The 19889-nt window shown below is 43.6% G+C and overlaps 1 protein-coding gene across 1 annotated transcript in view; it reads left to right on the plus strand.

Moving 5' to 3' along the window:
• Positions 1 to 16813, plus strand: part of LAMA1 (laminin subunit alpha 1) — a 157936-nt gene extending 141123 nt beyond the window's left edge. Inside the window, exons 52-63 of the mRNA XM_059409226.1 lie at positions 657 to 771; positions 957 to 1127; positions 3378 to 3541; positions 4248 to 4433; positions 5849 to 5984; positions 7097 to 7209; positions 10293 to 10482; positions 11018 to 11176; positions 11676 to 11829; positions 12978 to 13111; positions 15592 to 15814; positions 16371 to 16813. Of these exons, the coding sequence (XP_059265209.1) occupies positions 657 to 771; positions 957 to 1127; positions 3378 to 3541; positions 4248 to 4433; positions 5849 to 5984; positions 7097 to 7209; positions 10293 to 10482; positions 11018 to 11176; positions 11676 to 11829; positions 12978 to 13111; positions 15592 to 15814; positions 16371 to 16531 (1906 nt within the window). The 3' untranslated portion in view covers positions 16532 to 16813. The remainder of the gene's footprint in view (positions 1 to 656; positions 772 to 956; positions 1128 to 3377; positions 3542 to 4247; positions 4434 to 5848; positions 5985 to 7096; positions 7210 to 10292; positions 10483 to 11017; positions 11177 to 11675; positions 11830 to 12977; positions 13112 to 15591; positions 15815 to 16370) is intronic.
• Positions 16814 to 19889: the final 3076 nt, after the last annotated feature.

The raw sequence follows: 19889 nt of genomic DNA on the forward strand, positions 1-19889 counted from the left end.
CTGAAATTGCACTACTGGGTATTTACCCCAAAGATACAGATGGAGTGAAAAGAAGGGCCATCTGTACCCTAATGTTTATAGCAGCAATGGCCACAGTCGCCAAACTGTGGAAAAATCCAAGATGCCCTTCAACGGATGAATGGATAAGGAAGATGTGGTCCATATACACTATGGAGTATTATGCCTCCATTAGAAAGGATGAATACCCAACTTTTGTAGCAACATGTACGGGACTGGAAGAGATTATGCTGAATGAAATAAGTCAAGCAGAGAGAGTCAAGTATCATATGGTTTCACTTATTTGTGGAGCATAACAAATAACATGGAGGATATGAGGAGATGGAGAGGAGAAGGGAATTGAGGGAAATTGGAAGGGGAGGTGAATCATGAGAAACTATGGACTCTGAAAAACAATCTGAGGGGTTTGAAGGGGCGGGGAGTGGGAGGTTGGGGAACCAGGTGGTGGGTATTGGGGAAGGCACGTATTGCATGGAGCACTGGGTGTGGTGCAAAACAATGAATACTGTTACACTGAAAAGAAATTTTTTAAAAATAATAATTAAAAAGAAAAAAAAAGATCTTGTTTTTAAGTAAGCTGTTAAAAAAAATGGAGTTATAAAATGCAAATTTTGTTGTTCTCATGCCCTTCCCCACAGGAGGGGTGTCACCAGCAAAAGCTATGTGGGCTGTATCAAAAACCTGGAAATAGCCAGATCAACTTTTGATTTACTCAGAAATTCCTATGGAGTGAGAAAAGGCTGTATATTGGAGGTGAGAAACATTAATAAAACGTTTCTATAAAGGTCCCCCTGACTTACCCATGTAGTAAGGTAACAAAATCTAAGCCAGTGGAGGGATGGAAGAGGGATGAAAGGGAGACTGGCAGTAGCCCCCACCATGGGCCATGTAGCATTCCGGTGGACCTAATGGTGTTCCTTTCTCTCTTTTGTGACCAGCCTATCCGAAGCGTTAGCTTCTTGAGAGGCGGCTACGTTGAACTGTCACCCAAGCCTTTGTTACCAGAATCGGAATTGTTGGCCACATTTGCCACCAAGAATAGCAGTGGCATCATCCTGGTTGCCCTGGGCAGAGAGGGGGAGAAGCAGGGTCATCTACCGGCCCATGGGGTAAGTAGCTCAAACGTTATTGCTATTCAGCCAGGAGCTCAGGAAGGAAATGACTTCGAGAAACACTAGGTGGAGAATGACTTAGTGATGAACATTTATTGTAGCTGTGTGGCCAGTTGCTTATGAGTGTGCACTTCAATAAATAGAAGTTGCACCGCTGAATGTCTTTCCCCTCGGAATCAGCGATTGCTCTGTTACATAGTCCATTTTCCTTGTCTAGCTACTGAAAAGATAACTTGCTGTCTACCTCTAGCTCTTTTCAAACTCAGATAGCACAAACTGGGCTTTTTTTCCATGTTAGGGTTGTTACTCTTTAAGGCTAAGACAGTAGTAAATCCTTAATTTTTATAGAGTTTTTTTAGTATATTGCTCCAAGAGGCACAATTTCCCTTATCTACAAATAGGATAGAAAGAAATGTGGCCTGTGATAAATAGTGAACCAGTGGTAGGAGAGAGAAAAGTTGATGGCTTTCCATATTTATATTCCATTTTCAGAGCATAGATATTTATTCTTTCCTTTGCTCAAACTTGCATAAATCATGCAATCTGAAGAGGCTTTACAGAATGCTAATGTCTTGTCCGATGAAGTAGGGGTCATCTAACTGCAGCTCACAGCCCGCTGTCCTCTATCGCGCATGAGACTTCACAAACACTGCTGTGTAATGATCACAGCCACACATGGGGTGAATTCTGTTTCCTACATTTTGCTGAGGAAATGGGTTCAGAGATCCTTATTATCCTGTCCAAGGTCACACAGCTGATTTAGGTCAGAAGCAGGACTGGAACACCAGTCTGTGGACCCCTCGTGCCTCCCGAGCCACTTAGAGAAGGTCTAACAATGACACAATGGTGTATGGACTCTACCTTTTCCTTTTTTTCCTAGTTGAGATGAAATTCATGTAAAAGTAACCATTTCAAGTGACCATAAAACCATAAAAGTAACTATTTCAAGTGATCAATTTAGTAGCATTGAATACTTCACAATGTTGTGAGGCCATCTCCTCTGTCTAGTTCCAAAACATTTTTGTCATCCCAAATAGAAGCCTGTGTCATGAAGTGGTCACTCCTCATCCCTGGCGATCGCCAGTCTTCTTTCTGTATTGGTCAATCAACCCCCTGTTCTCCAGGTTTCACAGACATGGGCTCATACAGCGTGTGATTGTCCATGTCTTCCGCTTGGTGTATTTTGGAATTTCATCCATGTGGTGGCAGGTGTCAGCACTTCATTTTTATGGCTGAATTGATATTCTGCTGTGTGTACATGGCATAATTTATTCACTGATGGACATTTGGGCTGTATCTACATTTTTGGCTATTATGAATAATGCTGCTATGAACATTCACATACCAGTATTTGTTTGGGTATCTTGAGTGCCTTGAGTTCTTCTGGGTATATGTACCTACGTGTGGACTTACTAGGTCACATGATAATTCTGTGGTTCACTTTTGAAAGAAGTGGCAAACTGTTTTCCTCCGCCATTCTTAATAGGACCACTTGCTAATCAAAAATTGCTATGTCAGCAAAATGGTATGCTGTCATCCAAGGCTCACAAAGAGATTGTGAGACACTTGTATTCCAGTTCTGCTGGTGGAGCTATTTTTAATGTGGCAAAATAGTTCTCAGAGCTTTAATAAGTTTCAAACTCTTAAACCTTTTAATCCCACTTTTAGAAATGTTAGAAACAATTTCACAGGCAAAAGCATTATGTACGGTAAGAAAAGATTGGAAACTAAATTTTTAACAATAAAAAATTGATCAATACTTCAAACGTATCTATTTGTTGGCACATAATATAGCAATAAAAAAATGTGAAGGCTCGGGGTCCCTGGGTGGCTCAGTGAGTTAAGCCTCTGCCCGAGGCTCAGGTCATGATCTCAGGGTCCTGGGATGGAGCCCTACATCAGGCTCTCTGCTCAGCAGGGAGCCAGCTTTCCCCTCTCTCTCTGCCTGCTGCTGCCTCCTTGTGATCTCGCTTTTTGTCAAATAAATAAATAAGATCTTAAAAAAAAAAAAAGTGTGAAGGCTATGTAGAAATGGTAATCTCTGATATGGTTAGTGATACAAGCATAATGCCAAATGTAAGTTATATGAGCAGAGGTTAGAAGGCCATATATAAAATACAAGAGTTGTGTTAGATGTAGATAGATATTCTTAATGAATTGCTTACTTGTTTAATATTCCACATTACCTTCATAAGACAGTAATTTTAAAAATCACATAGTAATTTTTTTCTATCTGAAATCTCTTAGCAACCTTCCCAGCCCTTCTTTTCCATCATGCTGATTGAGGGCCACATAGAAGTGCATATTAACTCTGGGGACGGAACAAGCCTGAGAAGAGCTCTCCTGCGTGCTCCCAAGGGCACATATGGCGACGGCCGAGAACATTCCATTTCCCTGATAAGGACCGGGAGGTATTTGTGTACAAGGGCATGGTGACCTCACCATCAGGAACCTTGTTAGGATACTCTTCACAGTGAAATGATCGGGATGATTAGTATGAGGTCATGAGAATTCATAGATTTTATAGTTTCAAAATAATTCTGGAACCTTGCTAGAATACCTCTCTAGAAATTTCATCTGCTTCAAAGTAAGATATTTGGAATTTTCAAAATTGAATAACCTTAACCCTTCTCTTTTCTGGAGCCCAGTATATATTGTATAAGATCAGATTAATTCTGTGGTCAATAGTAACATAGTGTTAATAAATAACATTACATCAATACTAAATAGCAAATGGAAAAATAGTAAATAACTGCACAGTAAATAGTTAAAATAGTAAATAGTGTTATATCAGCATCCCTATGTATTTCCCTCCGAAACTGTAGGCCAAATATTTTAAAAGTATGCTGGATTATTTCATTACAGTAAAGTAAAAAAACAATACCCTCCAAAAAGCAATTGAATTCAACAGTATTTAATAACACCCATTCATTTGGGGAGAATGTTCAATTGTATGTTTTCATTTTCAAGATTCACCTTTTTATTCACATAATGTCATGTTAAAATTTATCTTTCAGTATGAACTTTAATCATTCAGAATGAACTTGTGGAATTATATATTAAAATAAAGTTATGTTTCATTATATTTAAAAGCTTTTTTCTCCTTTGACCTTTTAGAGTTATCACTGTCCAGATGGATGAGACCAATCCCATAGAAATGAAGTTGGGCCCCTCAGCAGAAAGCAAGGCAATAAATGTATCCAAGCTGTACATAGGGGGGATTCCAGAGGAGGGGGGGAACTCAGTGCTCAAGATGAGAAGATCATTCCATGGCTGCATCAAAAACCTGATCTTTAATATGGAGTAAGTGTAACCGAGCGTCAACATGTTTCTGCACTTCCTAGAAATCTTTTATTGCTGAGTACTGACAATGATCTGCTAACTCTGCTGTTTGAGATTGCCTAAAATCCTAAGTTTTTGAATAAAAAGTGAACCCCATTGTTCTATCATAATAGTCACCCACATGGATTTTACTGGATTAGAATGATGGATAGATCTGGTAATCCTAGAATTAAAAAAACAAGAAAAAAACAAAACAAAACAAAAACCATTGAACATTAGCTCTATAGGACTATCAGTAAACATCAGAGGTCAAATACACTTGTGACATGAATTCCAGGGAACAGAGATTTTGTGATGCAAGTTTCTTGTTGTCTTGAGTTCACCGCTTTCAAGGAACCTTTATAGCTGGGCTCCTTACAGCTTCAGATTATTAACAGTTCCTCCTAAAACAATGACTGTCTAATGAACTCCTCTTAGTCTGTTTCCTCTGTGGAGCTCATGAGGAGGAAGAGAAGTGACATGTGCCCACAGGCAGTTATTTCTTCCTCAGTCATCCTCTGCGTAGGTAGGAGTGCTGGTGGGTCAGATGCTATGCTGATCTGTGGGGGTCGGGGGGGGCCGGGTATGGAACCAGAGTTTGCGGGGGGCATCAGGAGGCTGAAGTTCCCCTCCTAGCTGGGTGGCTGATTTTGCCTTGAGACCTCAAACAAGGACTTGGATCTTTGAGGGTCACCGTGTCCTCTGTGAAAGAACCTCTTAAGAGTCCTTGAAATGTAAAAGAATAAAAGTACATTGGGTTTCAGCACAATTCTAATGTCAGAGCCTTGGTTTACTCATTTGTACAGTTGATTAATTTATTCACCCAGTTCTCTGTTTATGAATACACAATTGATTCGTCTTCTTCCTCCTGAAAGCGATGAGGCTGGGAAATCCACAAGGCAGAAATGTTTCTGTGCCATTCACAGCCATGTCCTCAGAAAGTGTCAAGAGGGTACATATAAACGGGACATGTTGCAAGGGCTACAGAGTGAAGGGAAGGAGAGCAAGTGTAATTCATGACTTCCTGGCAGATGCAAACCTGTAAGAAAGAAATCAGTGTTTAACTGAGGACAGTGTCCACTACTGTTGAGGACCAGAACCATAGTCTTTCCCTTAGCTCTGCCCCGGCTGCAGGAAGAGTGGACAGCATTCGAGCCCACTCTGGAGGCTGGTGGTCAGGTAGACAACATGGGGAGGGCCTGGAGTGGGGTGGGCCAAAGAATCAAACAAGAGGATAAGATAGACGGACTTCTAGTTGCTGTGGAAGACAGTCCATTTGGTTACTCTAAGAGTAATAGATTAATGATTTTTCATGGATTTTAGTGTTCAATAATCAAATGATGTTGGTTCCTGTGTTGACTTATAGTATCTTAATTTTGTAAACACTCTGTATCTAGACATTTGGATTTCACAAGTGCGGCTGGCAGTGAACAGGTGGACTTGGACACCTGCTTGCTTTCAGAAAGGCCGAAGCTCACTCTTCACGGAGAGGACAGTGAGCGCCTGCCAGAGCCCCAGCCTTTACCACGTCTGGTAAGAGGGGCTTTCCTTAATCTTTTTTTTTTTTTTTTAATTCAATTAGCCAACATAGAGCAGTGCATCATTAGCCTCAGATGTAGTGTTCAACAGTTTATCAGCTGTGCTGAGCACTGGGTGTTGTATGAATCATATGCCCTCCTTAATGCACACCCTCCATCGAGCCCATCCCTCACAAGTCCCCCCTCAAGCAATTAATTTGTTCTCTATCATTAAGTCTCTTATGGTTTCTCCTTTTTTTCCCCTCCCTTCCCATATGTTCATCTGTTTTAGTTCTTAAATTCCACATATGAGTGAAACCATACAGTATTTGTCTTTCTCTGACTTACTCCCCTTACCATCATTTGGTAGCTCATTCCATTTGGCATCACTGTGTAGCTCTGCCCATGTCACTGCCAATGGCAAGATTTCATTCTTTTTGACAGCTGAGTAGTATTTCACCGTGTATGTATTGACCAGATATTTTTAATGGCAGTTACTAGTTTTCATTTTCTTTTTTTTCTGGTTCCTCCACTTCCTTGGTTAAAGCATGTACTCTAATCATGTAGACGGTGAGCAGTCACGCAAAGAGCAGTACCTTCCAAGCATAGCCAATCTTGGACTTCCAGCGGGTGCTCTTGGTAGCATCCAAACCCACCCCTCCCTCCCCCAGAAGCCTCACGTGGTTCGGACTCACTGTGTAGAGGGCGCTGTTCCCAAGCAGACCCCTTCCTGCAGTGGCTGCTGTCCGACCTCCCCTGCTACTGCCTGGGAGGCATCAGACATCCCCCTCAGAGGCCCTGCTGGGTGTGTTTCCTGGTGCACAGGCTGTAGCCACTCCTGTGGCTGCTGATACCCTCTGGCCCTTCCCCTGATGAAAATTCAGGGTAATTTTAAGCAAACCTGAGTGGGACTGAGGTGAAAGCCAGAAGCTCTAATTGCCTTCTCAGAGATGAAGAGACAGCAAGTAAACTATTCAAAGCAAAGACTGAGTCTGTGCCAACACATATTTGTAGCTGTTGGTGTTCCGATCCAATTGCTTCAGAGAGGTTTTCTTTAGGGAAAAACCTGTACATGTCAGGGGAAGCCCTGGCTCTGTGGTGAGAGTCTGTCTGCATCTCTTATTACAGGAACAGTGTGCTGTGGACAGAGCCCCAGACTATATCCCCAGTGCTCACCAGTTTGGCCTCACACAAAGCAGCCATTTCGTGTTGCCTTTCAATCAGCTGGCTGTCAGAAAGAGGTGGGTATTGTTCTGAAGTCTTTATTAGGCGTCTCAGAGAGATGAACAGGGAGGTATTCCTCAGCGGTGAGAAGGCAGAGAACAGGAATGCAGGCCTTGTGCACAACCGATGCTTCAGATGTGGTTCAGTGGAGTCCCTGTGGAGTCCTCAGAAGGGGAAGGCGGGTTGCTGCCCCTGTGTATGAATCTAGGAAAGCACATGGGTAGGTTCTCTCTCTAAATTCCTCTTGTTCTAGAATCTCAAGTTCTTTGGATCTATCAGCATCTGGATTTTCAACCCTACTCTATTGTAAGCACTTACTCATCTGATCAAATTATTCCCCCAAACTTTCTCACTGCACCCCTCAAACTCCTTGGTGCCATATACTAATCTGCCCGGTTCTTCTCGCCCTCACACCTACTTGTCCCCAGGGACCCTTGCTTGGCTTAGCCAGCCCACATTCAACATTTGTCCACTTCTCCAAACCCTTCAGACTGTACCCATCGTCTTTGTTCCACAGCTCAGGCCATCATTCTCCATGAATTCAGCAGCTCCACATCTGACCTTCCAAATCCTCTGGCTCCTGTTAGAGGGTCTTCCTCTGACCTTCCAAATCCTCTGGCTCCTGTTAGAGGGTCTTCCTCAGCCACCCTCTCCCCATGGTCATCCTCTACCCTACTTTGTAAACACCCATCCCACCTCCAAAATCTCTATCTGAAGCATCCTATTAATCAGCCGCCACCTCCTTTCTGCTGCTTCCCATGCCAGCAGCTCCTCAACTGTATCAAGACCTCAAAGCCCTCATGCTTTCTCAGCACTACTCCCTGCAGCCCCCCAGCACAGTTTACCCCCGACCCGGATGGTCCCAATTCCTTTATGACTGGTGTTCCTTTGCACACTGGCCCTGGGTAGAACTGCTACTTAGCTAATCCATGCCAGGACCCAAACTGGTGGTCAAGGTTGTAGAAGTGTGTATCTCTTCCTTCCCTGGTTGGACGTGAAGCCAGTGAATTCAGATGGAACTCCCAAATCACATGGGCAGCTGGTACTGTTATCGAATATGTTCACTTTTTTTTTTACTCCTTATAGCTTCTCTCATCTCAAAACTCAAAATCCCCACAGCCTCTCTTCTTGCCCCAGCCGAGGACACCTCAGTGAATACAGAGAACTCCCTCATCTGTCCACTACCAGAAAGAGAAGCCTGCCTTTGTCTGCACCTTGTACCTCTTCCCCTCCTACCACAGAGGAGGGGTCCTATTGTCCCCTCTCTGCCCTCTGGAGCCCATCGCTTCTCTGAGCCATCACCCTCAGCAGCCTCAGTGCTAACAAGAGGAGTAGATCCTTGTCCCTCAGTATTTAACTGTACCCCCTGACTCATAACTATTCTATGAGGAAGGTATGCTCTTTATTTGCTCTTTTATAGATGAGGAAACTGAGGCACAGGCAAGTCAAGTCACGTGCTCAGGGCACACAGCAGAATGGGATTCAAACCCAGACACTGTGTTTATGCTGGTAACCATTCCCTCTGGTAGCTCCTAACTTCAACTCTGAGAGACTCCATATCCCACCCTACCTGCACAGTATCCTGGCTGTTATTTCAAGACTTCTTGAAAGAACTGCCTTATTTAAAAACAAAAAAACGGAGGCTGGCTCCTGTGGCAGTCTGCCTTTCTCCCCTCTTGTCCTTCTCCACCAGCCCAGTCAGCCTCCCCTCGCTTCTTGATTGCTCTTGCCACAGTTATCCCAGACCTGCTGTGCCCGCATCCCGGGAGCCCTTCTTTGCTGGGACCTCAGCACTCTCACAGGTACTTGGCTGTCTTAGCCCCACACGCTCCTGATTTCCTGCTCTCTCTGCCCTTCTCTGCTTGGTCTCCTCTGCTGGTTCCTCTTCGATCAGAGAAGGCCCGGCCCTCTTCTGTGTTTTCTCTCAGGGGAACTTCCATATATCAGTGGCTTTAAAATATCCTCTATTTGTACCAGCACCCACACGTCTAGCCCTGACCTCTGCTTAGGACTGTGGAGGTGTATCCCCAACTGGCTTCTCCACACCAACATACCAAGAAAGAATTCAGTCTTCCTCTAAACCTGCTGTCCCAGCTTTGCTATTTCAGTAGACATCAGCACCCTTTCTCTCGATGCCTAGGACCCTAACCTAGAGATGGTTATTTTCATTCCCTCTCTCTGCAAATTCAGTCCATGTACAGGTCCTATTGCTTCTTCTTCCAGAACATTTCATGAATTAGTTCATCCCCTCTGCATCCCCCATAAGACCCCCATTGAAGCCACCAGGACCCCGCCTCTGTGGATGGTTGCAGCAGGTGCCTGCTAATGCCTGCTGGCCCCATGGCCTCATACAGGGCTTCGTCACAGCATAGGTTCCTTTGAAGAGGTCAGTCAAGCCCTGCCCATTCCCCTCAGGACTGACTCCCCACTGCAGTAGAGATGGAAATACTGCCTCCCAGAGCCCCTCATCCACAAGGGCAGGGCCACACTCTCCTTTCCTTGTCCCTGAGTGCTTTGGTGATGTTGTGCTCCCTTCTGCAACAGCCACCCAGATGCCAGCTTCTGTCCACTGCTGTGTGCTGCCGTGTCCCTAGAGCTCTGCTAGGGGATTCCTGGCTGTCCTGCCAAATCAGGCCATTGTTTTCACATACTCTGTGCTGTCCAAAAACGTAAGGCAGGTCTACCCTGCTGGGCTTTGTAGGGCTTGCTCCTGTCATTCAGAGCTCAGTGGAAATACCATCTTTTCAGAGCTGCCTGCCTGCCTTCCTACATAATAGAACCACCCACCAGTTTGCCTCTTTTGACCCAGTTTTATCTGATAGATTTCTGGTATTAGTTTTGTAGGAGAAAGGACATTCCTCTATGTTCACTGCTTCAGCCTTAGCATTTAGAACAGTTCCTGGCAATTAAACATATAGGGTAACCATTAATTGGATGAACAGATGGATGAATGAATGATTCTCTGCTGAGACCTTTCAATGTAAAGACTGTAATGAATGTAATCAATGTAAAGAAACAATGATTGGGTTCTCTTTCTCAGGTTAATTTTAAAAGTGAAAGTTTATTCCTTTCTGAGGGCCGAGCTCTTGTTTTCTTCTAGGCTTTCAGTTCAGCTAAGTATCCGAACATTCGCCTCCAGCGGTCTGATTTACTACATGGCTCATCAGAACCAAGTTGATTACGCCACACTCCAGCTGCATGGGGGCTACCTTCACTTCCTGTTTGATCTTGGGAAAGGCAGAACAACAGTTTCCCACCCTGCATTGATCAATGATGGCAGATGGCACACGGTATGCTCTCAGGAAGCTTTTAATCACTCATGCTAAGTTTTATTCCATCCAGTTCACAGTCATGAAAATGATATAGCTTGCTTTGTGTGTACTATCTACCCTACAGCATGTAAGATCCTTGCAGGCTGGGACCTTTGCGAAATCCTGAAGTATGACCAGGGCTTAGCTCGGTGCCTGACACCTAACAGGCACTCAGCAGACAGTGGTGGAATGAATGAAAGGTTCCAAAAGTGTTCTCGACTTATGAGAAGTAAATCAAACCCACCTGTGGGGTGAATGAGCCCACCCCTAGATCACAGCATTTGCTTTCTTATAACTAGGACTCGGGAGTACTTCCTGTTCTAATATGTGCTTTACCTCTGCCTGCCCCATCTCCTGCCAGGCTTTGGCTCTTCAGCACCAACTGTGTGGAAATTGGAGCCATCCTTTAGGGTCTCATTCAGGCTATTTATAGCAATAATGAAGAGATGTTGCAAACAAATATCTGTTGTTTTCTCAGATTCCTTAAAAACTGAATATTCTCATTTTGTTCTAGGTCAAGACAGAGCACTTTAAAAGAAAGGGCTTCATGATGGTCGATGGCCAGGAGGCCCCCACGGTGACTGTTGTGGGAGATGGGACCATGCTGGATGTGGAAGGAAAGCTGTACCTAGGAGGCCTTCCCTCTGACTACAGGGCCAGGAACATTGGGAATGTAAGCAGCTTTTTCTGCAGCCCATTTTACCTTTATTGTGGCTGTGTTTTTGTCTTTTTTCTTTTGTAAAGGAAAATGTTAAGTTATTTTGTTTGAGACTAGGGCTTGGCTGCGTGATACAGACCTTTTAAAATCTTGTCCCCAGATTTCGTGTTTCGGTTTCCCCTTAGAAGCCCTTGAAGCTCAGCCAGACTTTTCTACCTGTTAGTTAATGAACATTTCCCTTTCCACAGCCATTAGCCCTGGTACAATTCAGGAAACTCAGCATTCTTGAATTCCACACTACTTAACCCAAATTATAGAAAACACCTTTACGGAAAGCCAAATCCTACTAGCTATTAGCTTTCTTTCAGTTAGATGTTTATGTAGACTATTGTGGAAATCTGATTTTAAAAACCAAAAGCTAATATTTTAATGTTTTGGTGAAACAGGAAAAACTGGCCTTCTCATTATACTTTTATTATACTTAGAGCATCTATTGTCCTGTCATTTGTTTTAGATCACCCATAGTGTCCCTGCCTGCATTGGGGAGGTGACAGTCAATGGCAAACAGCTGGACAAGGAAAGGCCAGTGTCTGCATTTTCAGTAACTAGGTGCTATGCAGCGGTCCAAGAAGGAACTTTCTTTGAAGGAAGTGGATATGCAGCTCTTGGTATGTATTATCAACATGAAAGAAATCTTTGGGTTTATTAGCCTGCACTCTGATATTGATCCAAGAATGAAATGCTAGGACAGGCCTCCTGGACAGACCTGCAGCAAGACAACAGTGAGTTAAGTGTTCCAGTTTATCCAGATTTCTCAACTTCCAATACAAAAGCCTTCTCCCTTGCATGCTATCCAGATGGCCTGATGCAGGCTCACTCCCACCAGCAATGCTGCACCTCCTGGCAGAGGGCATGCACGCGATACTGGTTTCATCTGTACTTCCCCTGAATTATGTAAGGCATATTGTCACTGCCCAAGTTAATAAATGCCTTTGACAAAAATCAGCATAAAATACCCAGACCAGCCAAATCAAGTCAGGTCTGATGAAAAAAATGACTCCATTGAGATTATTAAAAATACTGATCCTAAGTAGAGGAATTTAAATGTCAAAAATGCCTTAGAATGCAAATTCCTCAAGGCTTTTTGGTTAAACTCCTACTGTTAAACTCCTACTTGCACTCAGGACCATGCTCCTCTTACCTCTGTTCTGCTTTCTACCAAAGGGAACCAGGGAGGCTCTGGTGGGAGATTAGGGGTGGGTGGGTGGGCAGAGGGAAGAGCTAGCACACATTTTTCTTTCAGTCCCAATTCCGCTTTAACCCTGGACTGAACGATTGCCTGCTACATATCCCCAGTTTGGTTTTTCAGTTTTCCTGTTACCTAAATAAAATATCCATTTCATTACACCCCACTTTAAAAAATCCTGTGTGCGTGCTAATCTTCTCAGTAAATGATGACATACCCAGTATTGGGAAAACAGAATGGACTGTTCCTGGCTAGATGATGGTGAGACTCTATGGATCAAATCCTTCTGCTTTTTCCCTCTGTGGCTCTAGATGAGAGGATGGGCCTGCCCTGACTCTAGTCTGGCTTAAGCCTGATGATGGCATAGGTCTTCTTTAAGAGCATCACTTCATCTTACAGATGAGGAAGCTGAGGCTCAGAGGTGACTTGCTGGTGAGGATGAAAGAGCTAGAGCCAGGCTTCCTGAGCCAGGAGCCAAAATGCACAGCCAGCCATCCCATGACCTCTTTGACCCTGGGCCTTCTTGGGCCAGGCTCACCCCTAACCGGAGGTTACCTTTGTATTCTTCAGTGAAGGAAGGCTACAAAGTCCGATCAGATGTAAACATCACACTGGAATTTCGTACCACCTCTGAAAACGGTGTCCTTCTGGGGATCAGCAGCGCCAAAGTAGATGCCATTGGATTAGAGATTGTAAATGGCAAGGTAGGTGCTTGATCTCGGTGAGGTTCCTGGTTACCCCAGGGTCAGAAACAGAGCAACTAAGAAACAGTAGGAATACCTAGATCCAGATTCCCATGATCCATTTCAATGGAGTGCAGAAAAGGTTCAATTAATCCTAAAAAGATTACAAATAACAAAAAAATTGAAATTAAGTTTAAAGCAAAATTACAACTATACTACACCATCTGAAAGTTGCCAAACTGATGCTCTTACCCTCCCTAATATTTGTTAGCTTATTTGGAAATAATTATAGGCTGAGAACAAGTTAGAGTAACATGTTTAGGGAGGTCCTGTTGTACCCTTCCCCCAGGCTCCTCCAGGGTTATCAGCTTGCATAACTCTAATGCAACATCAAATCCATGAAATTGACATTGGCACAATCCAGACTTTTTTTTTAAAGTTACACCAGTTGTATGTGTACAGCTGTGTGTAGTTCTATACAATTTTATTATGTATATCTTGTTTAGCTTTATGTATCCACTCTCACAATCAAGATACTTAATTGTACCATTACCACAATGCTCTGTGGGGCCAGCCCTTCACATCTACACCAAGTGCCTGCCTAATGCTGGCCAACCACGAATTTGTTCTGCAGCTCTCCGTTATTTCATAATCGTTGTATAAACCATATGATACATCCTGTATCCTCTTGAAATTGGCTTTTTACACTGAACCTCGTTCCCTGGTAGTTGATCTGGCTTGTTGTATGTGTAAACAGTTCATTTCTTTTTATTGCAGAGTATTCCATGGGATGGATACACCATCATCTAACTACTCTGCTTTTGCTTTTTAGCTTCCAGTCCTCATGTTGGGAATAAAATAAATTTAACAATTAGCAGTACCTTAGTCTCTTTTGCTTGAAATCTTCTTCCAGAGTTTCTCCTTGTTCTCATTCTCCTTCACCCTGCTGGAGCCATCTGGGTGCAGGCAAGATGTGAATGAAGAGTCTTCCTTGTCTTTTTTCTTTTCTGCAAGCTTTCTCTTGACAGTAGTAGAGGTATGACTTGAGTCTCCTAGTTTTCAGGCACAACCAAGTCTTTTGTGCAGATTATAATGAGTGGTCTGAGGTCTCAACATCACCAGTGTGTGAGGACTGATCCTGGAGCTTTGGTCACTCCCATCCGGTCAGGAGTACTGCTGCCTCTTCCTCTTTAGCTATCTTCTGCATCCCCCGAGGGCCATATGAGAACTGGGGGTTTTCTGCCAACCAACTCCTTAGGCCAGGGAGGGGTGGAAGAGGGTCTCACCAATCCAGTCCCTACCCAACTGCATTTCGCACCACTTCTCTTGCACTGTGGTCAACTTGTGTTGCTCTGGGACCAATACTTAAATCTTAAGCTACTGCCTCCTGCAAGGGAAGGAACAAGTCTTTGTACTCTAGATTTTTTTCCAATCTTACTTGCTTGTTTCTAGTAACTCTGCTTATTCCCCCATTGTGTTTTTGGCTCCTAGGATATCCTAGAATGGGGATGAGGATATAAGAAAGTATCCCTTACCCTTCACTCTTTCACCCCCTCTTATTTCATCCCCATGTCTACACAGAGCTGCCTCGACATCATACTGCTTGCCTCTCTGCACTAGGGCTTGCAGCCAAATTCTTCCTCATCTGCACTTCAAAGGAATTTTGAAAAAAATGTGACATCTGAAAAATGTTACCAGGAGTATAAAAGTTGCCAAAAATGTAATTTCTGATGTATATTTTACCTCTATTATTTTTCCTTTAAAACTATGTCTAGCTGTCACCCAAGGATTTATAATCTAAAATTTGTTACAGCCTACCTCGAAATACACTACACCACCTCACATACAGCATAACAACCTTACCATAGTATGCTTGCAAGTCTTCCCTGCCATCTTTTGTTGCAAGTCATAGATTTTGTGTGTGTGTGTTACCACTTGCTATGGTAGAGCGCCTACAGTCTGTCTCAAGACAGCAAGTAAACGTTCCTTCATAGGTGCTAGTCAACTGCTACGAACTGACCCTCAGTCAACCCATCAGCTCCTATTAGTGCAAAAACAGTGGTTCAGGCTTATTCCCATGGAGGTGGTCACTGGTCCTTTCTGTAATTTGGGGAGTAATAAAATCTGAATCCTTTAGAGGCTATTTTTCTTTCTTTTTTTTTTTTTTTTAAAGATTTTATTTATTTATTCGACAGAGATCACAAGTAGGCAGAGAGGAAGGCAGAGAGAGAGGAGGAAGCAGGCTCCCCGCTGAGCAGAGAGCCCGATGCGGGACTCGATCCCAGGACCCTGAGATCATGACCTGAGCCGAAGGCAGCGGCTTAACCCACTGAGCCACCCAGGCGCCCTAGAGGCTATTTTTCAAAATCAGTTTTTCATAGTTTGCCTTCCTTTTTAGAATTTTGGGATTTTATCCACTTCAAGAGCATTATATAAATGAATTGTGTTCCTTAGATATGGAAGAATTCACCAAGGTATTTGCCTGTGTCTTGCTGGTCTAGATCTTGTTTCACGTTAACAATGGTGCCGGTAGGATAACAGCCACATACAAGCCCAAAACTACCACTGCTCTCTGCGATGGAAAATGGCACACACTTCAAGCTCAGAAAAGCAAACACCGCTTGGTTCTGATTGTTGATGGGAATGCAGTTCATGCTGAAAGTCCGTACACCCAGTCTACCTCAGCAGACACCAACAATCCTATTTATGTCGGTGGCTATCCTGGTACGTATGGATGTCTGCTTGGCTCACTCTTAAAAAGCATTGTCACTAAGGAAGTCTTAGTTCAGATGGATATAGAATAGCACTTAAGAAAAATAGTTTGGCTGACAAATCCTTTACATTTTTAGAAAAGTTATTTCAAATACCTAAGAATTCTTGGAAATTAAAAAAAACACACGTAAATTCACCCTTAGGTAAGACTCTGAGAATAAGGGATCCCACGTAAAGTAAGCTAGCTGACTTCACCAAGGTGACTCATCTTAGGTGACCCCCAGAGTAGGAAATCATTTTAGGGGACAAACATGATTTTAACTTCTCACACTGATTCTGGATTTGAATTATGCATTTCAGAGGCTCCAAGTAATTATTACAAATAATACATAAGTTCTGACTCAGTTAAGGTATAGTTGTGACTTAAAATTATTTTCATTGCCTTCTACTGTGGGAGAATATTATTGTAATTTTGATAGAGAAACCACTTGGTATTAGTTATGTTCCGACTGTGCAACTGCTGTCATTTAACAAAATTAAAGAAGATGTCTGCTTTCTTCTTTAACAGCTGACGTGAAGCAAAATTGCCTGAGCAGCCAGACCTCCTTCCGGGGGTGTTTGAGAAAGCTCACTCTGATTAAGGGCCCGCAAGTACAATCCTATGACTTCAGCAGAGCTTTTGACCTACAAGGAGTTTTCCCTCATTCCTGTCCTGCGTCTGAACCCTGAACTGCAGAGAAACTCCACAGCTGGGAATCATTGCTTATAGTTTGAGGAGAATTGTTTTTGTGCATTAAAATCTTTTCAGTTCTGATTTCATTTTCCACTCAGGTTAAGTGTTTCCAGAGAAAAATTTTGTGTTTCTATTAAACTAAAATCATATACACAACAAATACCTCTATTAAATAGATGAAAATGTAAATTGAATTCATTGGCTCTTTCCTCCTAAACACTGAATATTCTGTTGATTACTTGAGAGTTTTTCATGTTTTGCATTTGAGCTTCATAAAAATAAAGTACTGAGTCTAGTCCAGGACGGCAATGCAGGAAAACTGAACAACCCTCCTCTGTAGACGCACCGACTCTGCACTGATTTACAGAGCAACTCCTGAAGAGCTGAGGGTTGCTGGAATGGCTTCTCTATAACAGTGCACACAAAAACAGCAAGAGAGGTAGAAACTGGTGATGAAAAGAAGCCCACCCCTGTGAACCCCAGCGGGGAAGGACAGCACCAAGGGACCTGGAGCAGATTCATCGGCCCTAGGGTATAGCAAAAAAGCTGTGGTTTAAAAGAGCAATTAGTATAGAAAAGATCCAGCCTTAGAACTCCACCAAATGGGAGAGCTGCTGGAACTGTCTCTGGGTCAGAGGGGCCGGCAAGTACCTTGGTTTACACTCCCCTGAACACCTGGATAGCACAGATAGGGAGCAGGTGCCCAGAGTTGACCTGCCACCTCAGCCCTGGGTCCCTAACTCACTGCAGCCCTGGGTGTCCTGGAGCACAAAATACCCCCCCAAAACAAAAAACCATGGTAGAAAAGAGCCAACCCTAAAACCCCAGCAAACAATGAGGGAGCTGCTGGATCTCTCTCTAGATTGGAGAGGCTGGTGAGCACCACGGTTTGTTCCACATCTACCCTAATAATGTAGATGGGAGAAAGGTCCCGGCACCGTCACTGGCCTACCGCCTCACTGAGCTCTGGGCTACTAGCTCACACCACCCCAGGCGTTCCACCAAAGTTGCCCCAACACAGTGCACACTGGAACACCCTGGCCAGTGCTCACTATAGTTCCAGCCATCCCAGTAAGGTGACCCTGGCATAACGTACCCCAGAACACGCCATGTCTGCACCACTTCAGCTCTACTGCCTGCTAGAGAAGCCTGGTGCAAAGAACACTGGGCCCTCTTGGCTCATGCCACTTTGGCTCCAGCTACCCTGCCTAGGTACCCAATGCGGAGAGTGACTAGGAATCCCCAGCCCATGCCTACCTTGGTTTCGGCCACAGCACCAGGACAGCCCCTGTGCAGAGTGTCCCAGGACATCCTGACCTGGTGCCAGCCTCAGCTCTAACTGCCTGCTAGGTCACCCCCTGTGCTGAGCATGCTGGGACACCCAGACTTGCACCCACTTTGACTTTAGCTGTCTTCCAAGGATACCTTCTGGCCAGAGAGCCCTGCAACTGCCTGAGCCAATACCCACATCAGCTACAGCTCTCCTGCCAAGATGCCCTATGCATGGAGTACCCCAGATCCCCCTGGCCTGCATCTGCCTCAGCTATAGCTGCCCCACAAGACTGTGCACTGCATGGAGAGCCCCGAAAACCCCCAGCCCACATCTACTTCAGCTTCAGCTGTCCTGCTAGGATGCCCTCTACCTAGCACTCTGGGACAGCCCTGCCCATGCCCATGTCAGCTCTGGCCATTGCACCAGGGCAACCCTAGCCCAGAGTGCCACATGATGCCCTGCCCACACCAGACAAGCTCCAGTCAGCCAGCCAAAGTCACCTGGCACAGAGAGTCTACACAGGAGATGACCATACATAAGACCATTCTTGCAAGTTTAGAAGTACTGTTCTACCTAATTCAGAGGATCAAGCACAGAAACTCAAACAAAATGAGGAGACAGGCTTATGTTCCCCACAGAACAACCAAAGACTCAGAGAAAGAACTAAATGAAATGGAGATAAACAATATGCTTTATAGAGTTCAAAATAATGTTCTTAAAGATGCTCATCAGAATGGAGAAAAAAGTGAAAGAACTCAGAATTTCAACAAAGAGAAAATACAAAAAAGAACCCATCTAAATTGAAATAACTGAAAAAATACCTTCAAGGAATCAAAGGTAAATGAGCAGATGCAGAAGAACAGATCAGTGATCTGAAAAGGTAATGAAAAGCATCCAGGCTGAAGAGCAATGAGAAAATAGCAATTAAGAAAATGAGGATGGATGAAGGGCCCTCTTGGACAATATCAAGTGAACATTTACATTATAAGGATCTTAGAAGATGACAGAGAGAAAGGAGCAAAAAACTTATTTGTAGATATAACAGCTACTGGAGAAGTAAAGGTATCCAGAAGTACTGAGAGATCCAAACAAACTGAACGTGAGAACACACCTGAACACAAAGGTTAAAGATAGACAATTTTACTACTAGAACTCATACAGCAATTCAGCAATGTGGCTGGATACAAAGTCAATGTACAGAAACCAGTGGCTTTCTTATACACTAACAATGAAAATACAGAAAGGGAAATTAGAGAATCGATTCCATTTACTATAGCACCAAGAACCATAAGACACCTGGGAATAAACCTAACCAAAGAGGTAAAGGATCTGTACTCGAGGAACTACAGAACACTCATGAAAGAAACTGAAGAAGACACAAAAAGATGGAAGACCATTCCATGCTCTTGGATCGGAAGAATAAACATTGTTAAAATGTCTATACTGCCTAGAGTAATCTATACTTTTTATACCATTCCGATCAAAATTCCACCCGTATTCTTCAAAGAGCTGGAGCAAATAATCCAAAAATTTGTATGGAATCAGAAGAGACCCCGAATTGCTAAGGAAATGTTTAAAAACAAAAATAAAACTGGAGGCATCATGTTACCTGGTTTCAAGCTTTATTACAAAGCTGTGATCACCAAGACAGCATGGTACTGGCATAAAAAACAGATACATAGACCAGTGGAACAGAGTAGAGAGCCCAGATATGGACCCTCAACTCTTTGGCCAATTAATCTTCGACAAAACAGGAAAAAATATACAGTGGAAAAAAGTCTCTTCAATAAATGGTGCTGGGAAAACTGGCCAGCTATATGTAGAAGAATGAAACTCGACCATTCTCTTACACCGTACACAAAGATCAACTCAAAATGGATAAAAGACCTCAACGTGAGACAGGAATCCATCAGAATCCTAGGGGAGAACATAGGCATTAATCTCTTCGATATCAGCCACAGCAACTTCTTTCAAGATATGTCTCCAAAGGCAAAGGAAACAAAAGCGAAAATAAACTTTTGGGACTTCATCAAAATCAAAAGCTTCTGCACAGCAAAGATAGACAATTTTAAAGCAGCAAA

The sequence above is a fragment of the Mustela nigripes genome, chromosome 8, assembly GCF_022355385.1.
Source record: "Mustela nigripes isolate SB6536 chromosome 8, MUSNIG.SB6536, whole genome shotgun sequence".
Lineage (NCBI taxonomy): Eukaryota > Metazoa > Chordata > Mammalia > Carnivora > Mustelidae > Mustela > Mustela nigripes.